The sequence below is a fragment of the Anarhichas minor genome, unplaced genomic scaffold, assembly GCF_050575085.1.
Source record: "Anarhichas minor isolate MPS153535 unplaced genomic scaffold, ASM5057508v1 ptg000136l, whole genome shotgun sequence".
Taxonomy (NCBI): domain Eukaryota; kingdom Metazoa; phylum Chordata; class Actinopteri; order Perciformes; family Anarhichadidae; genus Anarhichas; species Anarhichas minor.
This window is the reverse complement of record NW_027466582.1, coordinates 8646821-8664373: the sequence shown is the minus strand read 5'-3', so window position 1 is coordinate 8664373 and position 17553 is coordinate 8646821. Positions and strand designations below refer to the sequence as shown.

Here is a 17553-nt window from a genome sequence, read left to right as displayed (position 1 = left end):
TGCCTTCAAAATAAAAGGTCTGGAGAGCTCGGAAGATCAAACGAGTGTAATGAAGGTGCTCTTTGATAGGGAACACAAACGTTCAAAAAAGGTAAGCCTTTAATCATAATTCTAAACACAGGCGGTGCTCTTACATGTTGAGGTACAGCCGGGTTACAACCAGCTCTAACAATGGCCCAGTTCAATTCAAGTGTCCCAGTAGGTCAGGCCAGTGAATGAGCATGCACAATTTTAATATTGTATGTTTATGTCATACTTGTGAGAATGTTTTTTTATTTTATTGTGTCTCACAAATTTGACTTCATATCGATGAGAAACAAAATCACAGACTTAGAAACAGATAATTACAAAAAATAGAAAGCTGCTCAATTGGGGATTCTCCACACCCCAACTAGACTATAATTTGGGATTATGTATCAATAAAATGCTCTATATGTGATCAAATTCTGACTATGTAAAGGCAGGCATTGATGGGTTGTGCATCTCTGGAGCCACACACCCACGAAACACTGACACATTGATGTCCGTAGGATCCCTGCTGTCATTAGAAGCAGCTCTCTTTCTCTGTCCGTGGTGCTGAACTCTGATCACGTGACCCTCCTCCCGTGTGTTTTTTATGCGCTTCCGCCCCCCCCCCCCCCCCCCCCCCTTATTTTTTTAACAGCTTTTGTTTTGTCTTTCTTTGAAGCGACACAAACAAAACAGCTTCGGCTGCATTTTCAATTAAACGACGTAACACAATACAGAGCGATCATTGTGCGGTTCTCTATAGGCTGCAGGTCTGTTTTCCCCATCGCCATTTTCAGCCGCCAGACGGCTCGATGTAATCATGGACACCGACTACTCGCCCGGCTTGGAAAACCCTCTGTACACAGAGCTGAAATACTTCTGTAGGAAGATACAGGAGGCCTACAACGAGCTGAAGGAGGACCTGACACCTTACCGGGATGATCGCTTTTACAGGTGGGTCTCCTGTTTATCTGCCGACACAATGGCACACACACATTTCCCCGCTGCGGTTCATTGGGGCTAGGAGAACAGTAGTTAGAATATGAGCCTATTGTGCCATGATGGTAGATAAACAAGAGGTGTCCGTTGGGATTATACTCGTGTATTGTATGTTGTCGTTTTATATTTTAGATGATGCTAGACTGAGGGGTAGAGCAGTCCTTCAAAAAGATCAGTAACAAATCAATGGAAATGGGGTAAATAGGGGAATACTTTGCATTTCACACATATTCTCAGAATGTGCTGAATTTTTAGATAATCTTAAAACAAGGTAGCGGCCTCTTGATTCCTCTCAAAGGCAACAAGTGTTGTCATGCAGAAGGGAATTGAACGATAGGCCACATCTGCATTAAACGTTTTAAATCACCATGCCTACTGTAAAATCCAGATGGTGTTCAAATTTGAAGAAATTAACTAAATAGCTTATTCGATTTTTTTTTTTTATAGCTCATTAGAAATTAAAAGTCAATGTTGACGTATGACGCAGTCGTGTTACGCAATACGCATGCAAACCACGTGGAGGGTTTTAAATAAAATGAAAGATGACGTGTTCAGCCGTTGCCTTCAAGACTTTAAACTATACGCCTTTTTAGCTAAACATAAGTCTCAGCCACAAGTAAAATGACACATAAACCTAATGTCTAACGCTGAAACATGACCGTAGATGTGGAATCATTTTAATGAACATGACAGCTTCATGTATCTAATAAAGGAGGAGGGAAGCCCCTCTCGAGGGGAGTCACGTGACCACGGCTCCTCCCACTCGATGACGTTGCAGTCCAGTTATCGCAGGCTGATGTTGATACACGGATGTGGATTCACCGCTAATGTTTGTTTCCGTTTTATTTTCTCCACCGGCATCGACACCGCGAACCGAAATAAATGGAGCTGTAAGTGAAGCTGTGTTCGGCGGATACACCGGTGTTTAAATGTGTGAGGGAGCGTGTTAGAAACCACTCTGTGTGGCTCTTTTCCTGCCATCTGTTACTGCTAGCATGGAAGCTAGCAGTGTTGACATACTTGGACCTGAACCACAGCAGGCTTAACAGCGTTGACCACGTCGGTTGGTTCCGCTCCCTCTCTGTCTCTGCTGATTAGTGTGTGTGTGTGTGTGTGTGTGTGTGTGTGTGTGTGTGTGTGTGTTCGTGTTCATGTCTCCCTCTGACAGACTGGCCCCCATGCGGCTCTACACGCTATCCAAAAGACATTTTGTCTTGGTCTTCGTGTTTTTCCTGATCTGCTTTGGCGTCACCATCTTCATAGGGATTGCAGGTATGACCCAATAAACAATTTCTGCAACAGCTGGCACAAGCTGGGTGTCTGTCAGAAGTCATTTAAACAGACTGTGGGTTAATTAAGTGAGTGAGTAATTCTGCTCTGATAAAACAATACGTAAAGAATGCAAACTGTTATTTCGACACTACTCTGACCCTTTCTGGATGGTCCAGTGCTTCTCAAACAGGTATTCATTGTGTCTTCTTGATGCGTGTAGGTCCTAAGGTGATTGCTGAGCAAGAGCACAGTGGTGATCAGTTACTTCTCAAGAACCTCTCAGTTAAGGTAAGGTTAAACCGTGTATGCTACCGTAATAGCAAGCACATAGACAGTCAATTAATAATTTAATTAATTATATGTTTTCAGACTGGGCCCTTCAATCTAGTCTCCCCTCCCCTCACCACATACAACCAGCAGCTATGGCTCACCTGCGTGATGCAGGTTGAACACAGCAACAGTGAGACCACCACATCTCTTCCATTATTTTGCAAACATACTTGGTTTTGGTTATTAACAACATGTTTTTTTTTTTTTTCTTTAAATGCTTGTCTGTGTCAGTGGGAGACTTCCAGCAGCCCTTTGAGATCAACGTTGAGCTAAAAGGAGTGATGCAGGACGCAAGTGTGATGCACATTAACAATGTGCACCAGAAGTCCCGAACGCTACACTGCGGGACAGTAAGCCTCAATCAGCGAACGCTGTCGTGTAACACAGTAACCTCCTCGGAGCCAGTCATTGATGCACAGGACAGTTGGATTGTTGACTGAGCAAACAATGACTCCGCGTTTGTTGCCTCTCCTTTCCAGAAATGTGATGAGATCATTGTGCTCCATCTTGGCTATCTGAACTACACCCAGTACCAGGTCATGGTCAGCTTCAGCGGCCTGGAGAATATCACGTATGAAATCAAAGTCAAGTTTGTGGTACGTGACAAACTCTGCACACTGACTCTGATATTGTGTCTTTGTTCCTACATTGGATGTATATCTTGGGCTCACGTGGCAGCGCAGCCTTTTTACTCTTTTGGTTTCTTCTGCTTTTCTTCTCGTTTTTCACATTCCTCCTCAGTGGAAAATGTACAACCCCAGCTTCTCTCAAGTGGAGATCTGGTTCCGGTTTGTCTTCGTGGTGTTGACCTTTATGGTGACGGTAAGAGCACAGATTACTTTTTTAGTTCTTAACCATCATTAGTGGCTTAAAATCTGTGTTTGACAAATGCATTCCTGAAACTCTTTCCTCTGCCTGTCCCCAGTGTTTGTTTGCACACTCACTGAGGAAGTTTTCTATGAGGGATTGGGGCATAGAGCAGAAGTGGATGTCGATCCTGCTCCCTATGCTGTTACTCTACAATGGTGAGCTTCAGTATTATCTCTCCTCAAGTCATATTTCACCCCGAAAATAAAACCTGTACAATCTGGCTTCCCTATTATAGCTCATTTGAACCATTACGGCTGCACATGTTGCTTAGTGTGTTTTGTTGCTTTTGCGCTTCAGATCCATTTTTCCCGCTGTCATTCCTGGTGAACAGCTGGTTTCCGGGGACATTGGACACTTTCTTCCAGGCTCTGTTCCTGTGTGCGCTGCTGCTCTTCTGGCTCTGTGTTTATCATGGCATCAGGGTTCAGGTGGGTCCGGTACTACACATGTACTTAAAAGGTTTCCTCTCATTTCTAGCGTATTATGAATCTTATTTCCTGTGTTTTAATGTCGTTTCCACAGGGTGAGAGGAAATGTCTGACGTTCTACCTGCCTAAGCTGATAATTGTCGGTCTTCTGTGGCTGTCAGCGGTCACACTGGGCATATGGCAAACGTAAGTCTGACTCCACCGGCCGCTAAAAGATTCAAACTATGAATAAAAACAGGACTGAAAACATCTGCTCTCCTCTATGGATTTTGCAGGGTTAATGAACTCCAAGACCCGACCTATCAGTATAAAGTGGACATAGTGAACTTCCAGGTGAGGTTTTAATGGTACAGGTGTTTGGACAGTATTGTTATATTTCGTACACCCGGTGTTTATGTCTTCCCAGCAGTTTAATGAAGTCCCATGTTATTTGTCCAGGGCATGAAGGTCTTCTTCCTGATTGTAGTTGCCCTCTACATCCTCTACCTGATTTTCCTGGTCGTCAGAGCTTGTTCTGAACTCAAGAACATGCCGTACTCGGGTATCCACAGCACGCCTCTCTGTGTTTGATTAAACTCAATTGCTGTTAGTATGATAACATTAATGTGCTGTTTGTTTTCAACCACTAGATCTCCGGCTCAGGTTTTTGACAGCTCTGACATTTGTGGTCCTTATTATAAGGTGTGTTTTAAGGAAAATCCCAAACCTAAAAGAACCGTGTGCGTGCGTGTGTGTGTGTGAGTGAGAGAGAGTGATCTTTAAATTTTGATGAGGCTCTTTGTGGTTAACTTCATCCTGTCGATCTTGTGTCTCTTTCTCCTCCAGCATGGTCATTCTCTACCTGAGGTTTGGTGCCAAAGCTCTCCAAAACAATTTTGTCGCTGAACTGTCTACTCATTACCAAAACTATATCTTTTAAAACAATATTTCATTTTGACTATTATTGCACTTAAATATAACATGTGAGATGCCATGTTGATGTCTTTAAATAGTGAGAAAATCTTCCTTAACTCCAGACATACCAGCTGAATTTTTATCATTCTATGGTCTACTCAACTTTTACTTGTACACATTGGCATTTGTGTATTCCCCCTCCAAAAATGCACTTTATGGTAGGTAATACACTACAATTTAAATTCAGTAGATAATGAAGATGAAGTCATGTATAAATCGACTGGTTCTGTTTGATTTTCCCAGACTCCCAGTTGAAGGATAATCCTGCTTTCTCCATGCTGAATGACTCGGATGATGAAGTAATATATGGGTGAGCATTTATCTTACAGTTTGTGATGTAGTATTCAGTGTGAACTTGCATAAGCCAGCTGATGTTTTCTTTTTCCTTTGTAAAGGAGTGATTATGAAGACATGCCTTTACAAAACGGACGCGCCATCAAAGCAACCGCCAAGTACCAGGATGAGAGTGACACTGACTGAGGAGGTCTCTGATTGGCTAGTTGTTCCTTTGTTGTGTCCCTGTTGGGAACTATGAGAATACAATGTAAATAAGGAGGAACTGCGTTGGTAATACTAAATGATATACTTTCCGTGTACATAATTATATTTTTAAGAAAAGTTCCATGTCTACTGAATGTACTGTATTTTACTGAAAGTTGGGGCAAGTGGCCACTTGACCTTTTTTCTCATTGGAAACAAACTGAAGTACAATGATACAATTTCTACACGTTTGCAAACTCTTTTCCTCCTGAGATTTCTCACACAATGATTTTTTTTTTGTGTGAAATCAACGTTATTTCAAATGCTTTGTGTTGAACCACAGCTGTCACTCTATTGCACTGTGTTGTTTTTGTAACATCCTGTTTTCTGACAGTCTGAGAATGCATGTATCGGGCCAAAGCTGAGGTACATTATACCGGTGATAGAAAGTAGAGGAAGCTTATTCTGCCGCAGCAGCTGTAAGCGAACATTTTGGGCTCACCAGCACTGGCATGAGTGATGAATGTGAATTAAAGGGCCATAGGAATGCTGGCTGACAAATTCATTTATTTTTCTTTTTTTTTTTAAATACAGGGAGAGCCTTAACAGGAGTAGGTCTCACTTCTCTCTTACCACTTCTTCCCTCAGAAAACAGCTTTGTAATTGCACTAGTTTAAGATTTTAACTTATTTCTCTAAAAAGTGATTTGATACTGTGTCATCTGGATGAATGGCTTTTGATGAACTGCTTGGATTTTACACAACTGAATGTAGAGGACTACTGACTAAATGTTTCTTATCCCCACATACAGTAGACGGACCATTGGCCAAATCTTTTTTTTGCCTTATGTTGAACACATTATTTTAAGCAATCCTTTTTAATGCCGTAACTTTCCCGATATTGCTTGCAATGTGAGATGTGCTGACCTTTCTGTTATTTTATAAAACTGGAGTTATGGACAAAAACAGCCAAAACAAATGTTTCATGTGAACATGTATTATATTCAAGATGGTGCCTTGTCTTTACGTTTCCTTTATGTCGATGTATAAATGCTTTGACATAAATGTGCATTTTTGATTCTTTCAGTGTGAATGTAGTTTAAAGTGGTTAAATGAGGTTGTTGTGGGTCCTTGTATGATGCAAAATTCCTACGGTTTTTGTTGCATCATACGATAAAAGCTGTACATGTAGCACTCTGTCACGTGTAAATAAAGCAAAGTGTATACAGCACAGTATTGTTTTAATCAGTTGGCACTTAATATACAAAAATACAACAGTTTATTCAAATATAGCCAACGCGAATACACAACTTTCTACAGATTTCAAACACTTCAGTTGCATTGTAGTTGGTTCAGATGGCCAGCCCAAAAACACTGACGATACAGTACATGGACTTGTTCTCCCATTTCACCGTGCAGCTTCCTGTTGGGCGTAAATACAAAATACATTCAGTATTATCTCAACATTTTCACATTTATAGTATGTGACAACGTGCCACCAGTCTCTGAGAGCTGACCACCCAAAAGCTGACAGAAGAGAACACTTATGTATTTTACCATCAGTAGAGTTGTCCCAGAAGCATGTGCAAGATGTTTGCAGACCTGCTCCATTCTTTTGCATGATGATACAGGTCACTGGGGGGGGGGAAATGGATATCTTTTAATATCAACTACATAGCACAAGAACCACAACATTGCTATGGTTGCACATGTACCTATGTATTTGAAAGGCTTCCCGAGTTTGCTGAGTTGACTGAGGCTCTGCTCCACTACACTGGTGCTCCACTGGTTCACTCTGCTGTGCTGGTAGGCACTTCCTCCGATGGCTGCTTCCACCGACTAGAGACAGTGTAAACAAATATCAGCAACTAATCAACAAACACAGTGTGTTACCTTTTAATAGCCTCGCAATGATACTGTAATACAAGGAGAGGTTATAAATCAACGGCTTTGCAATCCGCATCATACAATACAATTTACACAGCACAATGCAGTACGTCATTGTAGAGGAAAAGGCGTTATGTGCCTAGCAACCGTTAAAGTGTCCTTAGCAACCAACAGGTCGGTATAAACACAAAGTTGCAAACTAGCCGAAGCAACGAGCCGATACAATGTATTAAACTCTGAGGATAAACCGAGAGGCATCGTGTCTTTTTATTTTACCTCTTTAATGATTTTGGTCACTTCTTCAACGACGAACGCAGTCTCCTCGTCTGTCTGATACTCGTCCATTATAGTGCCTCCGATGTGTGAGCCGAGAATAGCATGTAGCTATAAGCTAACTATGAGAAGGGACCAAGTTACCCAGGACACTTCCGGTTGCACTTCAGAATAAAAGGAACCAACTGAAATTTTTTTTTTTTATAAACTGAAAAACTAAATATAAGGTGTGTGTTGTGATAAGCATTTATTCTACAAAATGAGCTTACAAGATCCCGAACTTAATGGTCATAAAATTAGCCAAGTTACGAAATCTTTAACACAGTCAATTAACGTTTGCTAACTTTAAATTGTTGTCCATTGATGAAAATGAATCAAAACAAAGTGACCGGAGCTACTTCAATGCAAAGTCATACAAAATCAGAGGAAAACACTTTTTTTCTGCCTGCTTGATACTTTATACTGTATTTATTTATCATTATACATGTAACATTAATTTATTAAAAACCTATAAGCTAGTTATATGCTTATGTTAGGTAGACTAATCACACAATGATTGCACTACTGCAGCGTTTTTAAAAACAACAGCAGTTACTTGGGTGACATTAGATTTGATGTGCCAGTACATGTTCATCGTCTTAAAAAAACAACTTACAAATGTGTTATGAAGCTAAACTTAAACGGGGAAATAGCGTCCCCGCTGATCATTTTCTGCATTTCTGGTTATATAACATCAAGCTGACCGCACCTTGTCTTCACTCGCTGGCTCGTCGAGAGGATTTCAGGTCGGTGAAGGTTAATGCTTTTACAAACTCTTTAAACAGTGTATTCTATCTTTATTCCTCACAGTATCTCGACATTAACTTTAACTGTAACATGTGTTGTTAATATTCAGGATAACGTTATAGCGTTAGTTCGTCGAGTTTGTATGTGATGTTGCTAGCGAAACTTGTAGCTTCGCTAGGCTAGCTGTAGCTAAATTTGCATAGGCACGCGTTAATTAAGGAAGGTAGGAATGGTGGTAGACATTGGTAACGTTAACGATGGTTTATCGATGTTCACTTTCAAAGTGAACTTGGTCATATTAATTAACGTCATAAAGTGTGTTAGTTATTTCCTCACATTACCCTTAACCTCACGCTATTACTTCTACCTAAAGGCAATTATTAAGTGTCGACATTCTCCTGAAATGCGCTATCGTTAACTAATTGAGCTAGCTAACGCTAAGTAGCACTTTCGCTTTCGTGTTGAAGTTCGCATAAAAAGTCACTTATCAATTGTAATTTGCGTGGTTTAGTATTGTAATTTACACGTCTACTCCTTCAATTAGAAATTGTTTTGAATCCGATACCATTTGAACAGCTTTGACTTATTATTACATTATCTTCGAAACTACTGACGTTGATTGCTGCCGTACAACCTTTATTTTGAAAACACAAATACCGGAAAGGTAAATGATTCTGTTGCTAGCTTGATGCACGAGGTCTGTCTCATGGGTGTCCGCATATCGATGGTTTAACAGTATCGTTACTAACACGGATAGTTTGATGCTTTTTCCCATGTTTCCAATATTGAAATGTGCAACGTTACTTGAGCACAATGCACAGAGTACAGCGTACTATGTTTCCTGCATAGTTTCCGCCACCAGAGGGCGAGAAAGATACATTTATTTTTGTGAAAACATTAACGCTTTAAGTCCCGCATTTTGTTAATTTTCATCCACACACACGATCCCGTCATTAGAAATATCTATATTAAATGTCGATCTTACCTTACCAGTTCTACCTCCATTAAAGATATAAAACGGATTTTAAAGTAACGTTACTCTTTCGTAGTGCTTGTTGGTCAGTACCACATCAAGTGACCAGAAACAGCATTCGCACTCCAGACCGATAGGGGCAGTAGCAGACATGACAGTTTTCCCTCCAGCAGTGAACAAAGAAACAGGAAGTGCTTGAACTGTTGGAAAATAAATGTGTGTTTTTATACTTTCCTCTGATTTTTAGATATGAATCAAATGAGGTTTGGTTGCATTATGATTTATCTTTATCTCATTTGAAGTTGTGGTTGAGCTGTTACTCATTTACCGAAGTAAAATAGACAACACTGGTGATTTTAGGTTGACCTTTGATATGTAGATACTATAGTGCATGATGGGATATGAGGTATTTCTTCTCAAGTTAAATGTTAATAATCATTTCAAGATTTAGTACCAAAGTGTGTTGTGTTGGTGTTAAATTCTTTTAGATGATCACCTGCTTTCTAATCTCAGGGTTTTTAAATGTTTAACACCGTCACTTTGCTTGGTTTGTCTCTGAATGACTTCTCCGTCTCCAACGTGTACAACTCATACTTACCTGGCAAGGGAGATACCATGATCAAGAAGGTGGTTCACCCAGGGCGAGGCTTAGCCATTGCACTCCGGTTGAGCTGACCTCTGCGAATTTCCCAAATGTGGAAATCTCGATTGCATAATTTCTGGTAGTGGGGGACTGCGTTCGCGCTCTCCCCTGATAAAGTGTATAAAGATAAAACATAATCTATACTCATGAGGAGGTCCTGGTGACTCTCTGAATCTATTTAAGCTTCATGTTAGCAGAACACATTTAAATAGTAGATGTTGACTGTTGGGTCCTCACAGTATCTCGACATTAACTTTAGCTGTAACATGTTTTGTTAATGTTCAGGATGAATAGCGTTTGCTTGTCGAGTTTGTATGTGACGTTGCTAATGCAACTTGTAGCTTGTCTAGGCTAGCTGTAGCTAAAGTTGCACAGGGACGCGTTAACAGAAGGTAGGAGCTGTGGTAAACATTTAAGCCTGTTCTGCTAATATTGAGTCAACAGCTAGTGTTACTCTCCCATCCTGCTTAACTTATGAAGCAAACTAACCTCTCTAATCTACCAACAGCCTTGAAGTCAGCGCTCACTGGTAACGTTAACGAAGGTTTATCGATGTTAACTTTCTGAGTGAACTTGGTCACATTAATTCAGTTATAAAGTTTGTTAATTATTTCCTCACATTACTCTTAACCTCACGCTATTGCTTCTAACTAAAGATAATTATTAAGTGTCGATGTTCTCCTGAAATGCGCTATTGGTACTATCGTTAACTAATTCTAAATATTGAGCTAGCTAACGCTAACAAGCGCTTTCATGTTGAAGTTTGCGCAAAAAGTCACTTATCAATTGTAATTTACACGTTTACTCCTTCAATTACAAATTAGTTTTGAATCAGGTACTATTCACACAGCTTTGATTTATTAATAAATTAGCTTCGAAATTGTGATGTTGATTGGTGCCGTACAACTTTTATTTTGAAAACACAAATACCGAAAGGTGAAATGCATATCGATGGTTTAACAGTATCGTTACTAAGACGGATATTTTGATGATTTTTTCCCATGTTTCCAATATTGAAATAAGCAACGTTACTTGAGCACAATGCACAGAGTACAGCGTACTATGGAGTTTACTGTGAGCTGCTGATATTTCAGACTAAGTGCAGTTTCCTGCATATTTTCCGCCACCAGAGGGAGACGGAGATCAATGTATCTTTGTGAAAACGCTTAAAGTCCTGCATTTTGTTCATTTTCATCCAGACACATTATAAATATCTATACTATATAATTTTACCTTAACAGTTCTACCTCCATTCTGCTCCATAGTTAATTTCCAGGCCAGATAATTCTTCAAAAGCGAGAATCCTCTGCTTAATTTCTGCTGCTGCTGTTGTTTCCCAGTCTGCTTTCTGTATACAAACAAAAGCAAATACTCTTAATATGTAAGCACTTCACTTTCTGTAATCTAAATGAACTCTTCGTGCTGTTAGTAACAAACAGTAGAAGCACAGAGATAGATGTGTGTTTAACAAACAGCATTGTTCACACTCCAGACCAATAGGGGCAGTAGCAGACATGACAGTTTTCCCTCCAGCAGCGAACAAAGAAACAGGAAGTGCTTGAATGTTGGAAAACAAATGTGTGTTTTTATACTTTCCTCTGATTTTTAGATGTGAATCAAACGAGGTTTGGTTGCATTATGATTTATCTTTATCTCTTTTGAAGTTGTGGTTGAGCTGTTACTCATTTACCGAAGTCAAATAGACAACACTGGTGATTTTAGGTTGACCTTTGATATGGAGATACACTAGTGCATGATGGGATATGCATTATTTCTTCTCAAGTTAAATGTTAATAATCATTTCAAGATTTAGTACCAAAGTGTGTTGTGTTGGTGTTAAATTCTTTTAGATGATCACCTGCTTTCTAATCTCAGGGTTTTTAAATGTTTAACACCGTCACTTTGCTTGGTTTGTCTCTGAATGACTTCTCCGTCTCCAACGTGTACAACTCATACTTACCTGGCAAGGGAGATACCATGATCAAGAAGGTGGTTCACCCAGGGCGAGGCTTAGCCATTGCACTCCGGTTGAGCTGACCTCTGCGAATTTCCCAAATGTGGAAATCTCGATTGCATAATTTCTGGTAGTGGGGGACTGCGTTCGCGCTCTCCCCTGATAAAGTGTATAAAGATAAAACATAATCTAAAGTAATGAGGAAGTCTTGGTGACTCTGAATCTATTTAAGCTTGATGTTTATATGAAAGTAGGAATCAATGTCTTATAAGTTGTGTCACACTACTAAAGAAGTTTGTGATAGTGTTATACCCTCACACTTATTTAGTTAATTCAGAGGGATTGCGTTTGCACTCTCCGCTGATAATATTGTTAAATATAAGCTGTCTGTTGAAGATACATTGCAACATTCGCACATGAAAATCACATTGTAAAGTATGAGATAGATACACGATATAGTTTGTGTGTACTTCATAATAGTTGTGCAGAACAAAATAAGCATTAATGAGAAAAGGAAAGTCCTCCGTTCTGTGTCCGTCCTCCTCAAAGCCGCTAACCGTGACTTCAGACGGACGCTCCGTAGAGCTGATACTACCGCTGGACACTCTGCTCGCTAATCGCTCCAATAACAGCTGCTTCCTCTGCAGAAATGCAGACTTTAACTAGACAATAGTTGCTAGTAAAGACAATAAGGTCAGCAACACCTGTAATCAGTTGTCCATGTTGAATTAACCTGGTAGTCGATCGGTAATCAAGGCTGTTGTTGTTTGTGATTTTCCGGGAAAGGGTCAAGTTAGAGGGACGTGACGAATCAGGAAAGGACACGTCGTGACTGCTAAGAACCAATCAAGTAGCGAACGCGTGTGTCTACGTCATCGTTTCCAAACTTATGCGTTTACGCCGTCCACGCGAAGAGGAAACTTCAGAGTTTTCAAACTTATCTGTCCTCGGGAGCCTTTCCAAACTCCTCCGTATTCGGTGCTCGAATACTCCGGCGTAGTGTGGATGCTCAGTGTAAACGTAGCAAAACATAATTATGCGTTTTCAAATGGAAACGTAGTAGTGAGGACATGGCCTCCGAAAGCAACAGCAGTGCAGCGGATCTCCTGCCTGCTTTAAGTCCTGCATTTTGTTCATATTCATCCACACACGATCCCGTCATTAGAAATATCTATATTAAATGTCGATCATATATTTTACCTTAACAGTTCTACCTCCATTAAAGATATAAAACGGATTTTAAGGTAACGTTTCTCTTTCGTAGTGCTTGTTGGTCAGTAACGCATCAAGTGACCAGAAACAGCATTGTTCACACTCCAGACCGATAGGGGCAGTAGCAGACATGACAGTTTTCCCTCCAGCAGTGAACAAAGAAACAGGAAGTGCTTGAAATGTTGGAAAACAAATGTGTGTTTTTATACTTTCCTCTGATTTTTAGATGTGAATCAAACGAGGTTTGGTTGCATTATGATTTATCTTTATCTCTTTTGAAGTTGTGGTTGAGCTGTTACTCATTTACCGAAGTAAAATAGACAACACTGGTGATTTTAGGTTGACCTTTGATATGGAAATACACTAGTGCATGATGGGATATGAGGTATTTCTTCTCAAGTTAAATGTTAATAATCATTTCAAGATTTAGTACCAAAGTGTGTTGTGTTGGTGTTAAATTCTTTTAGATGATCACCTGCTTTCTAATCTCAGGGTTTTTAAATGTTTAACACCGTCACTTTGCTTGGTTTGTCTCTGAATGACTTCTCCGTCTCCAACGTGTACAACTCATACTTACCTGGCAAGGGAGATACCATGATCAAGAAGGTGGTTCACCCAGGGCGAGGCTTAGCCATTGCACTCCGGTTGAGCTGACCTCTGCGAATTTCTCAAATGTGGAAATCTCGATTGCATAATTTCTGGTAGTGGGGGACTGCGTTCGCGCTCTCCCCTGATAAAGTGTATAAAGATAAAACATAATCTATACTCATGAGGAGGTCCTGGTGACTCTCTGAATCTATTTAAGCTTCATGTTAGCAGAACACATTTAAATAGTAGATGTTGACTGTTGGGTCCTCACAGTATCTCGACATTAACTTTAGCTGTAACATGTTTTGTTAATGTTCAGGATGAATAGCGTTTGCTTGTCGAGTTTGTATGTGACGTTGCTAATGCAACTTGTAGCTTGTCTAGGCTAGCTGTAGCTAAAGTTGCACAGGGACGCGTTAACAGAAGGTAGGAGCTGTGGTAAACATTTAAGCCTGTTCTGCTAATATTGAGTCAACAGCTAGTGTTACTCTCCCATCCTGCTTAACTTATGAAGCAAACTAACCTCTCTAATCTACCAACAGCCTTGAAGTCAGCGCTCACTGGTAACGTTAACGAAGGTTTATCGATGTTAACTTTCTGAGTGAACTTGGTCACATTAATTCAGTTATAAAGTTTGTTAATTATTTCCTCACATTACTCTTAACCTCACGCTATTGCTTCTAACTAAAGATAATTATTGAGTGTCGATGTTCTCCTGAAATGCGCTATTGGTACTATCGTTAACTAATTCTAAATATTGAGCTAGCTAACGCTAACAAGCGCTTTCATGTTGAAGTTTGCGCAAAAAGTCACTTATCAATTGTAATTTACACGTTTACTCCTTCAATTACAAATTAGTTTTGAATCAGGTACTATTCACACAGCTTTGATTTATTAATAAATTAGCTTCGAAATTGTGATGTTGATTGGTGCCGTACAACTTTTATTTTGAAAACACAAATACCGAAAGGTGAAATGCATATCGATGGTTTAACAGTATCGTTACTAAGACGGATATTTTGATGATTTTTTCCCATGTTTCCAATATTGAAATAAGCAACGTTACTTGAGCACAATGCACAGAGTACAGCGTACTATGGAGTTTACTGTGAGCTGCTGATATTTCAGACTAAGTGCAGTTTCCTGCATATTTTCCGCCACCAGAGGGAGACGGAGATCAATGTATCTTTGTGAAAACGCTTAAAGTCCTGCATTTTGTTCATTTTCATCCAGACACATTATAAATATCTATACTATATAATTTTACCTTAACAGTTCTACCTCCATTCTGCTCCATAGTTAATTTCCAGGCCAGATAATTCTTCAAAAGCGAGAATCCTCTGCTTAATTTCTGCTGCTGCTGTTGTTTCCCAGTCTGCTTTCTGTATACAAACAAAAGCAAATACTCTTAATATGTAAGCACTTCACTTTCTGTAATCTAAATGAACTCTTCGTGCTGTTAGTAACAAACAGTAGAAGCACAGAGATAGATGTGTGTTTAACAAACAGCATTGTTCACACTCCAGACCGATAGGGGCAGTAGCAGACATGACAGTTTTCCCTCCAGCAGCGAACAAAGAAACAGGAAGTGCTTGAATGTTGGAAAACAAATGTGTGTTTTTATACTTTCCTCTGATTTTTAGATGTGAATCAAACGAGGTTTGGTTGCATTATGATTTATCTTTATCTCATTTGAAGTTGTGGTTGAGCTGTTACTCATTTACCGAAGTCAAATAGACAACACTGGTGATTTTAGGTTGACCTTTGATATGGAAATACACTAGTGCATGATGGGATATGCATTATTTCTTCTCAAGTTAAATGTTAATCATTTTAAGATTTAGTACCAAAGTGTGTTGTGTTGGTGTTAAATTCTTTTAGATGATCACCTGCTTTCTAATCTCAGGGTTTTTAAATGTTTAACACCGTCACTTTGCTTGGTTTGTCTCTGAATGACTTCTCCGTCTCCAACGTGTACAACTCATACTTACCTGGCAAGGGAGATACCATGATCAAGAAGGTGGTTCACCCAGGGCGAGGCTTAGCCATTGCACTCCGGTTGAGCTGACCTCTGCGAATTTCCCAAATGTGGAAATCTCGATTGCATAATTTCTGGTAGTGGGGGACTGCGTTCGCGCTCTCCCCTGATAAAGTGTATAAAGATAAAACATAATCTATACTCATGAGGAGGTCCGGGTGACTCTCTGACTCTATTTAAGCTTCATGTTAGCAGAACACATTTAAATAGTAGATGTTGTCTGTTGTGAAGCTGTACTAGTTTATATGAAAGTAGGAATTAATGTCTTATAAGTTGTGTCACACTACTAAAGAGAGGTTTGTGATAGTGTTATACCCTCACAATTATTTAGTTAAAGTTGATTTAAAATTCAGAAGGACTGCATTTGCACTCTGCTGATCATATTGTTAAATATAAGCTGTCTGTTGTAGATACATTGTAACATTTACACGTGTGAAAATCACATTGTAAAGTATGAGAATCAGCTTTATTGGTCATGCATGTGTACGCATACATGGAATTTGACTCCGGTTTACACATTGTTCTCAACGTACAAACATAGAATATACAAATAAACAAGAAAAATATAAAAACAAGGACATTAAATACAACAAAGTAGAACAGAGAAACTAAGCATAAACATTTAACCACTATGTACAATATAAATATATATGAAGATGGAATCAGCAATGGATTGGGGACATTAGTGCAGAATGGTGGTAATAGTGCAAATGGAGGTGCAGTATATCTGATTAATTGTTGATGAGAGTGACGGCCAGTGGAAAGAAGCTGTTCCTGTGTCTGGTGGTTTTGGAGTACAGAGCCCTGTAGCGCCTACCAGAGGGGAGGAGTTGGAACAGCTTGTGTCCAGGGTGTGAGGGGTCTGCGGTGATCTTTCCTGCCCGTTTCCTGACTCTGGAGGTGAACAAGTCCAGGATGGAGGGCAGGCTGGAACCAATGATCCTCTCTGCAGACCTGACAATCCGTTGTAGTCTGTTCCTGTCCTGTTTGGTGGCCGATCCAAACCACACAGTGATGGAGGAGCAGAGAACAGACTGGATGATGGTGGAGTAGATCAGGATCAGCAGCTCCTGAGGCAGGTTGAACTTCCTGAGCTGGTGCAGGAAGTACAACCTCTGCTGGGCCTTTTTCCTGATGGTGTCCATGTTGGAGGCCCACTTCAGGTCCTGTGAGATTGTGGATCCCAGAAACCTGAAGGTCCCCACCGCAGACACAGTGTTGAGTATGGTGAGGGGGGGGGGCTCCTCCTGAAGTCCACTGTCATCTCCACAGTTTTGAGCCTGTTCAGCTCCAGCTTGTTCTGACCACACCAGAGGACCAGCTGTTCAGCCTCCCGTCTGTACGCAGACTCATCCCCGTCCCCGATGAGGCCGATGACCGTTGTGTCGTCTGTGAACTTCAGGAGTCTAACAGACGGGTCCTCTGAGGTGCAGTCGTTGGTGTAGAGGGAGAAGAGCAGTGGGGAGAGACCACACCCCTGAGGGGGCGCCAGTGCTGATAGTCCGGGTGCTGGATGTGATTTTTCCCAGCCTCACCTGCTGCGTCCTGTCTGTCAGGAAGTTTGTGATCCACTGACAGGTGGAGGCCGGCACAGTGAACTGGGAGAGTTTGGGTTTGAGTATTTCCGGGATGATGGTGTTGAACGCTGAGCTGAAGTCCACAAACCGAACCCTTGCATATGTCCCTGGGGAGTCGAGGTGTTGCAGCATGTAGTGCAGTCCCATGTTGACTTCATCATCCACCGAGCCGTTTGCACGGTAGGCAAACTGCAGGGGGTCCAGCAGGGGCCCTGTGATGTTCTTCAGGTGGGTCAACACCAGTCTCTCAAAGGATTTCATGTTGCCCTGACGTCATTTAA

At 40.6% G+C, this 17553-nt stretch overlaps 2 protein-coding genes and 4 non-coding genes across 6 annotated transcripts; 5 read left to right on the top strand and 1 right to left on the bottom strand.

The window, feature by feature from the left end:
• The first annotated feature begins 1760 nt into the window (after positions 1-1760).
• On the top strand, positions 1761-6572 carry tmem181 (transmembrane protein 181). The gene is made up of 17 exons (XM_076083835.1): positions 1761-1898; positions 2177-2280; positions 2501-2568; positions 2650-2740; positions 2842-2960; positions 3090-3206; positions 3352-3432; positions 3536-3635; positions 3778-3908; positions 4003-4094; positions 4184-4241; positions 4347-4449; positions 4538-4589; positions 4734-4816; positions 4931-5020; positions 5106-5172; positions 5258-6572. The coding sequence occupies exons 1-17, from the start codon at positions 1891-1893 to the stop codon at positions 5340-5342; spliced, it is 1449 nt and encodes a 482-aa protein (XP_075939950.1). The 5' UTR covers positions 1761-1890; the 3' UTR covers positions 5343-6572.
• Positions 6566-9293, bottom strand: dynlt1b (dynein light chain Tctex-type 1b). The gene is made up of 4 exons (XM_076083836.1): positions 7505-9293; positions 7057-7180; positions 6899-6976; positions 6566-6764 (listed from the first exon to the last, which is right to left on the bottom strand). The coding sequence occupies exons 1-4, from the start codon at positions 7571-7573 to the stop codon at positions 6694-6696; spliced, it is 342 nt and encodes a 113-aa protein (XP_075939951.1). The 5' UTR covers positions 7574-9293; the 3' UTR covers positions 6566-6693.
• A 557-nt stretch (positions 9294-9850) lies between these two features.
• LOC142942984 (U1 spliceosomal RNA) lies at positions 9851-10014 on the top strand. The gene has a single exon (XR_012952040.1). It is a non-coding gene; the product is annotated as a U1 spliceosomal RNA (small nuclear RNA).
• A 1841-nt stretch (positions 10015-11855) lies between these two features.
• LOC142942983 (U1 spliceosomal RNA) lies at positions 11856-12019 on the top strand. The gene has a single exon (XR_012952039.1). It is a non-coding gene; the product is annotated as a U1 spliceosomal RNA (small nuclear RNA).
• Positions 12020-13638: 1619 nt separating this feature from the next.
• Positions 13639-13802, top strand: LOC142942986 (U1 spliceosomal RNA). The gene has a single exon (XR_012952042.1). It is a non-coding gene; the product is annotated as a U1 spliceosomal RNA (small nuclear RNA).
• A 1838-nt stretch (positions 13803-15640) lies between these two features.
• LOC142942982 (U1 spliceosomal RNA) lies at positions 15641-15804 on the top strand. Its single transcript, XR_012952038.1, has one exon. It is a non-coding gene; the product is annotated as a U1 spliceosomal RNA (small nuclear RNA).
• Positions 15805-17553: the final 1749 nt, after the last annotated feature.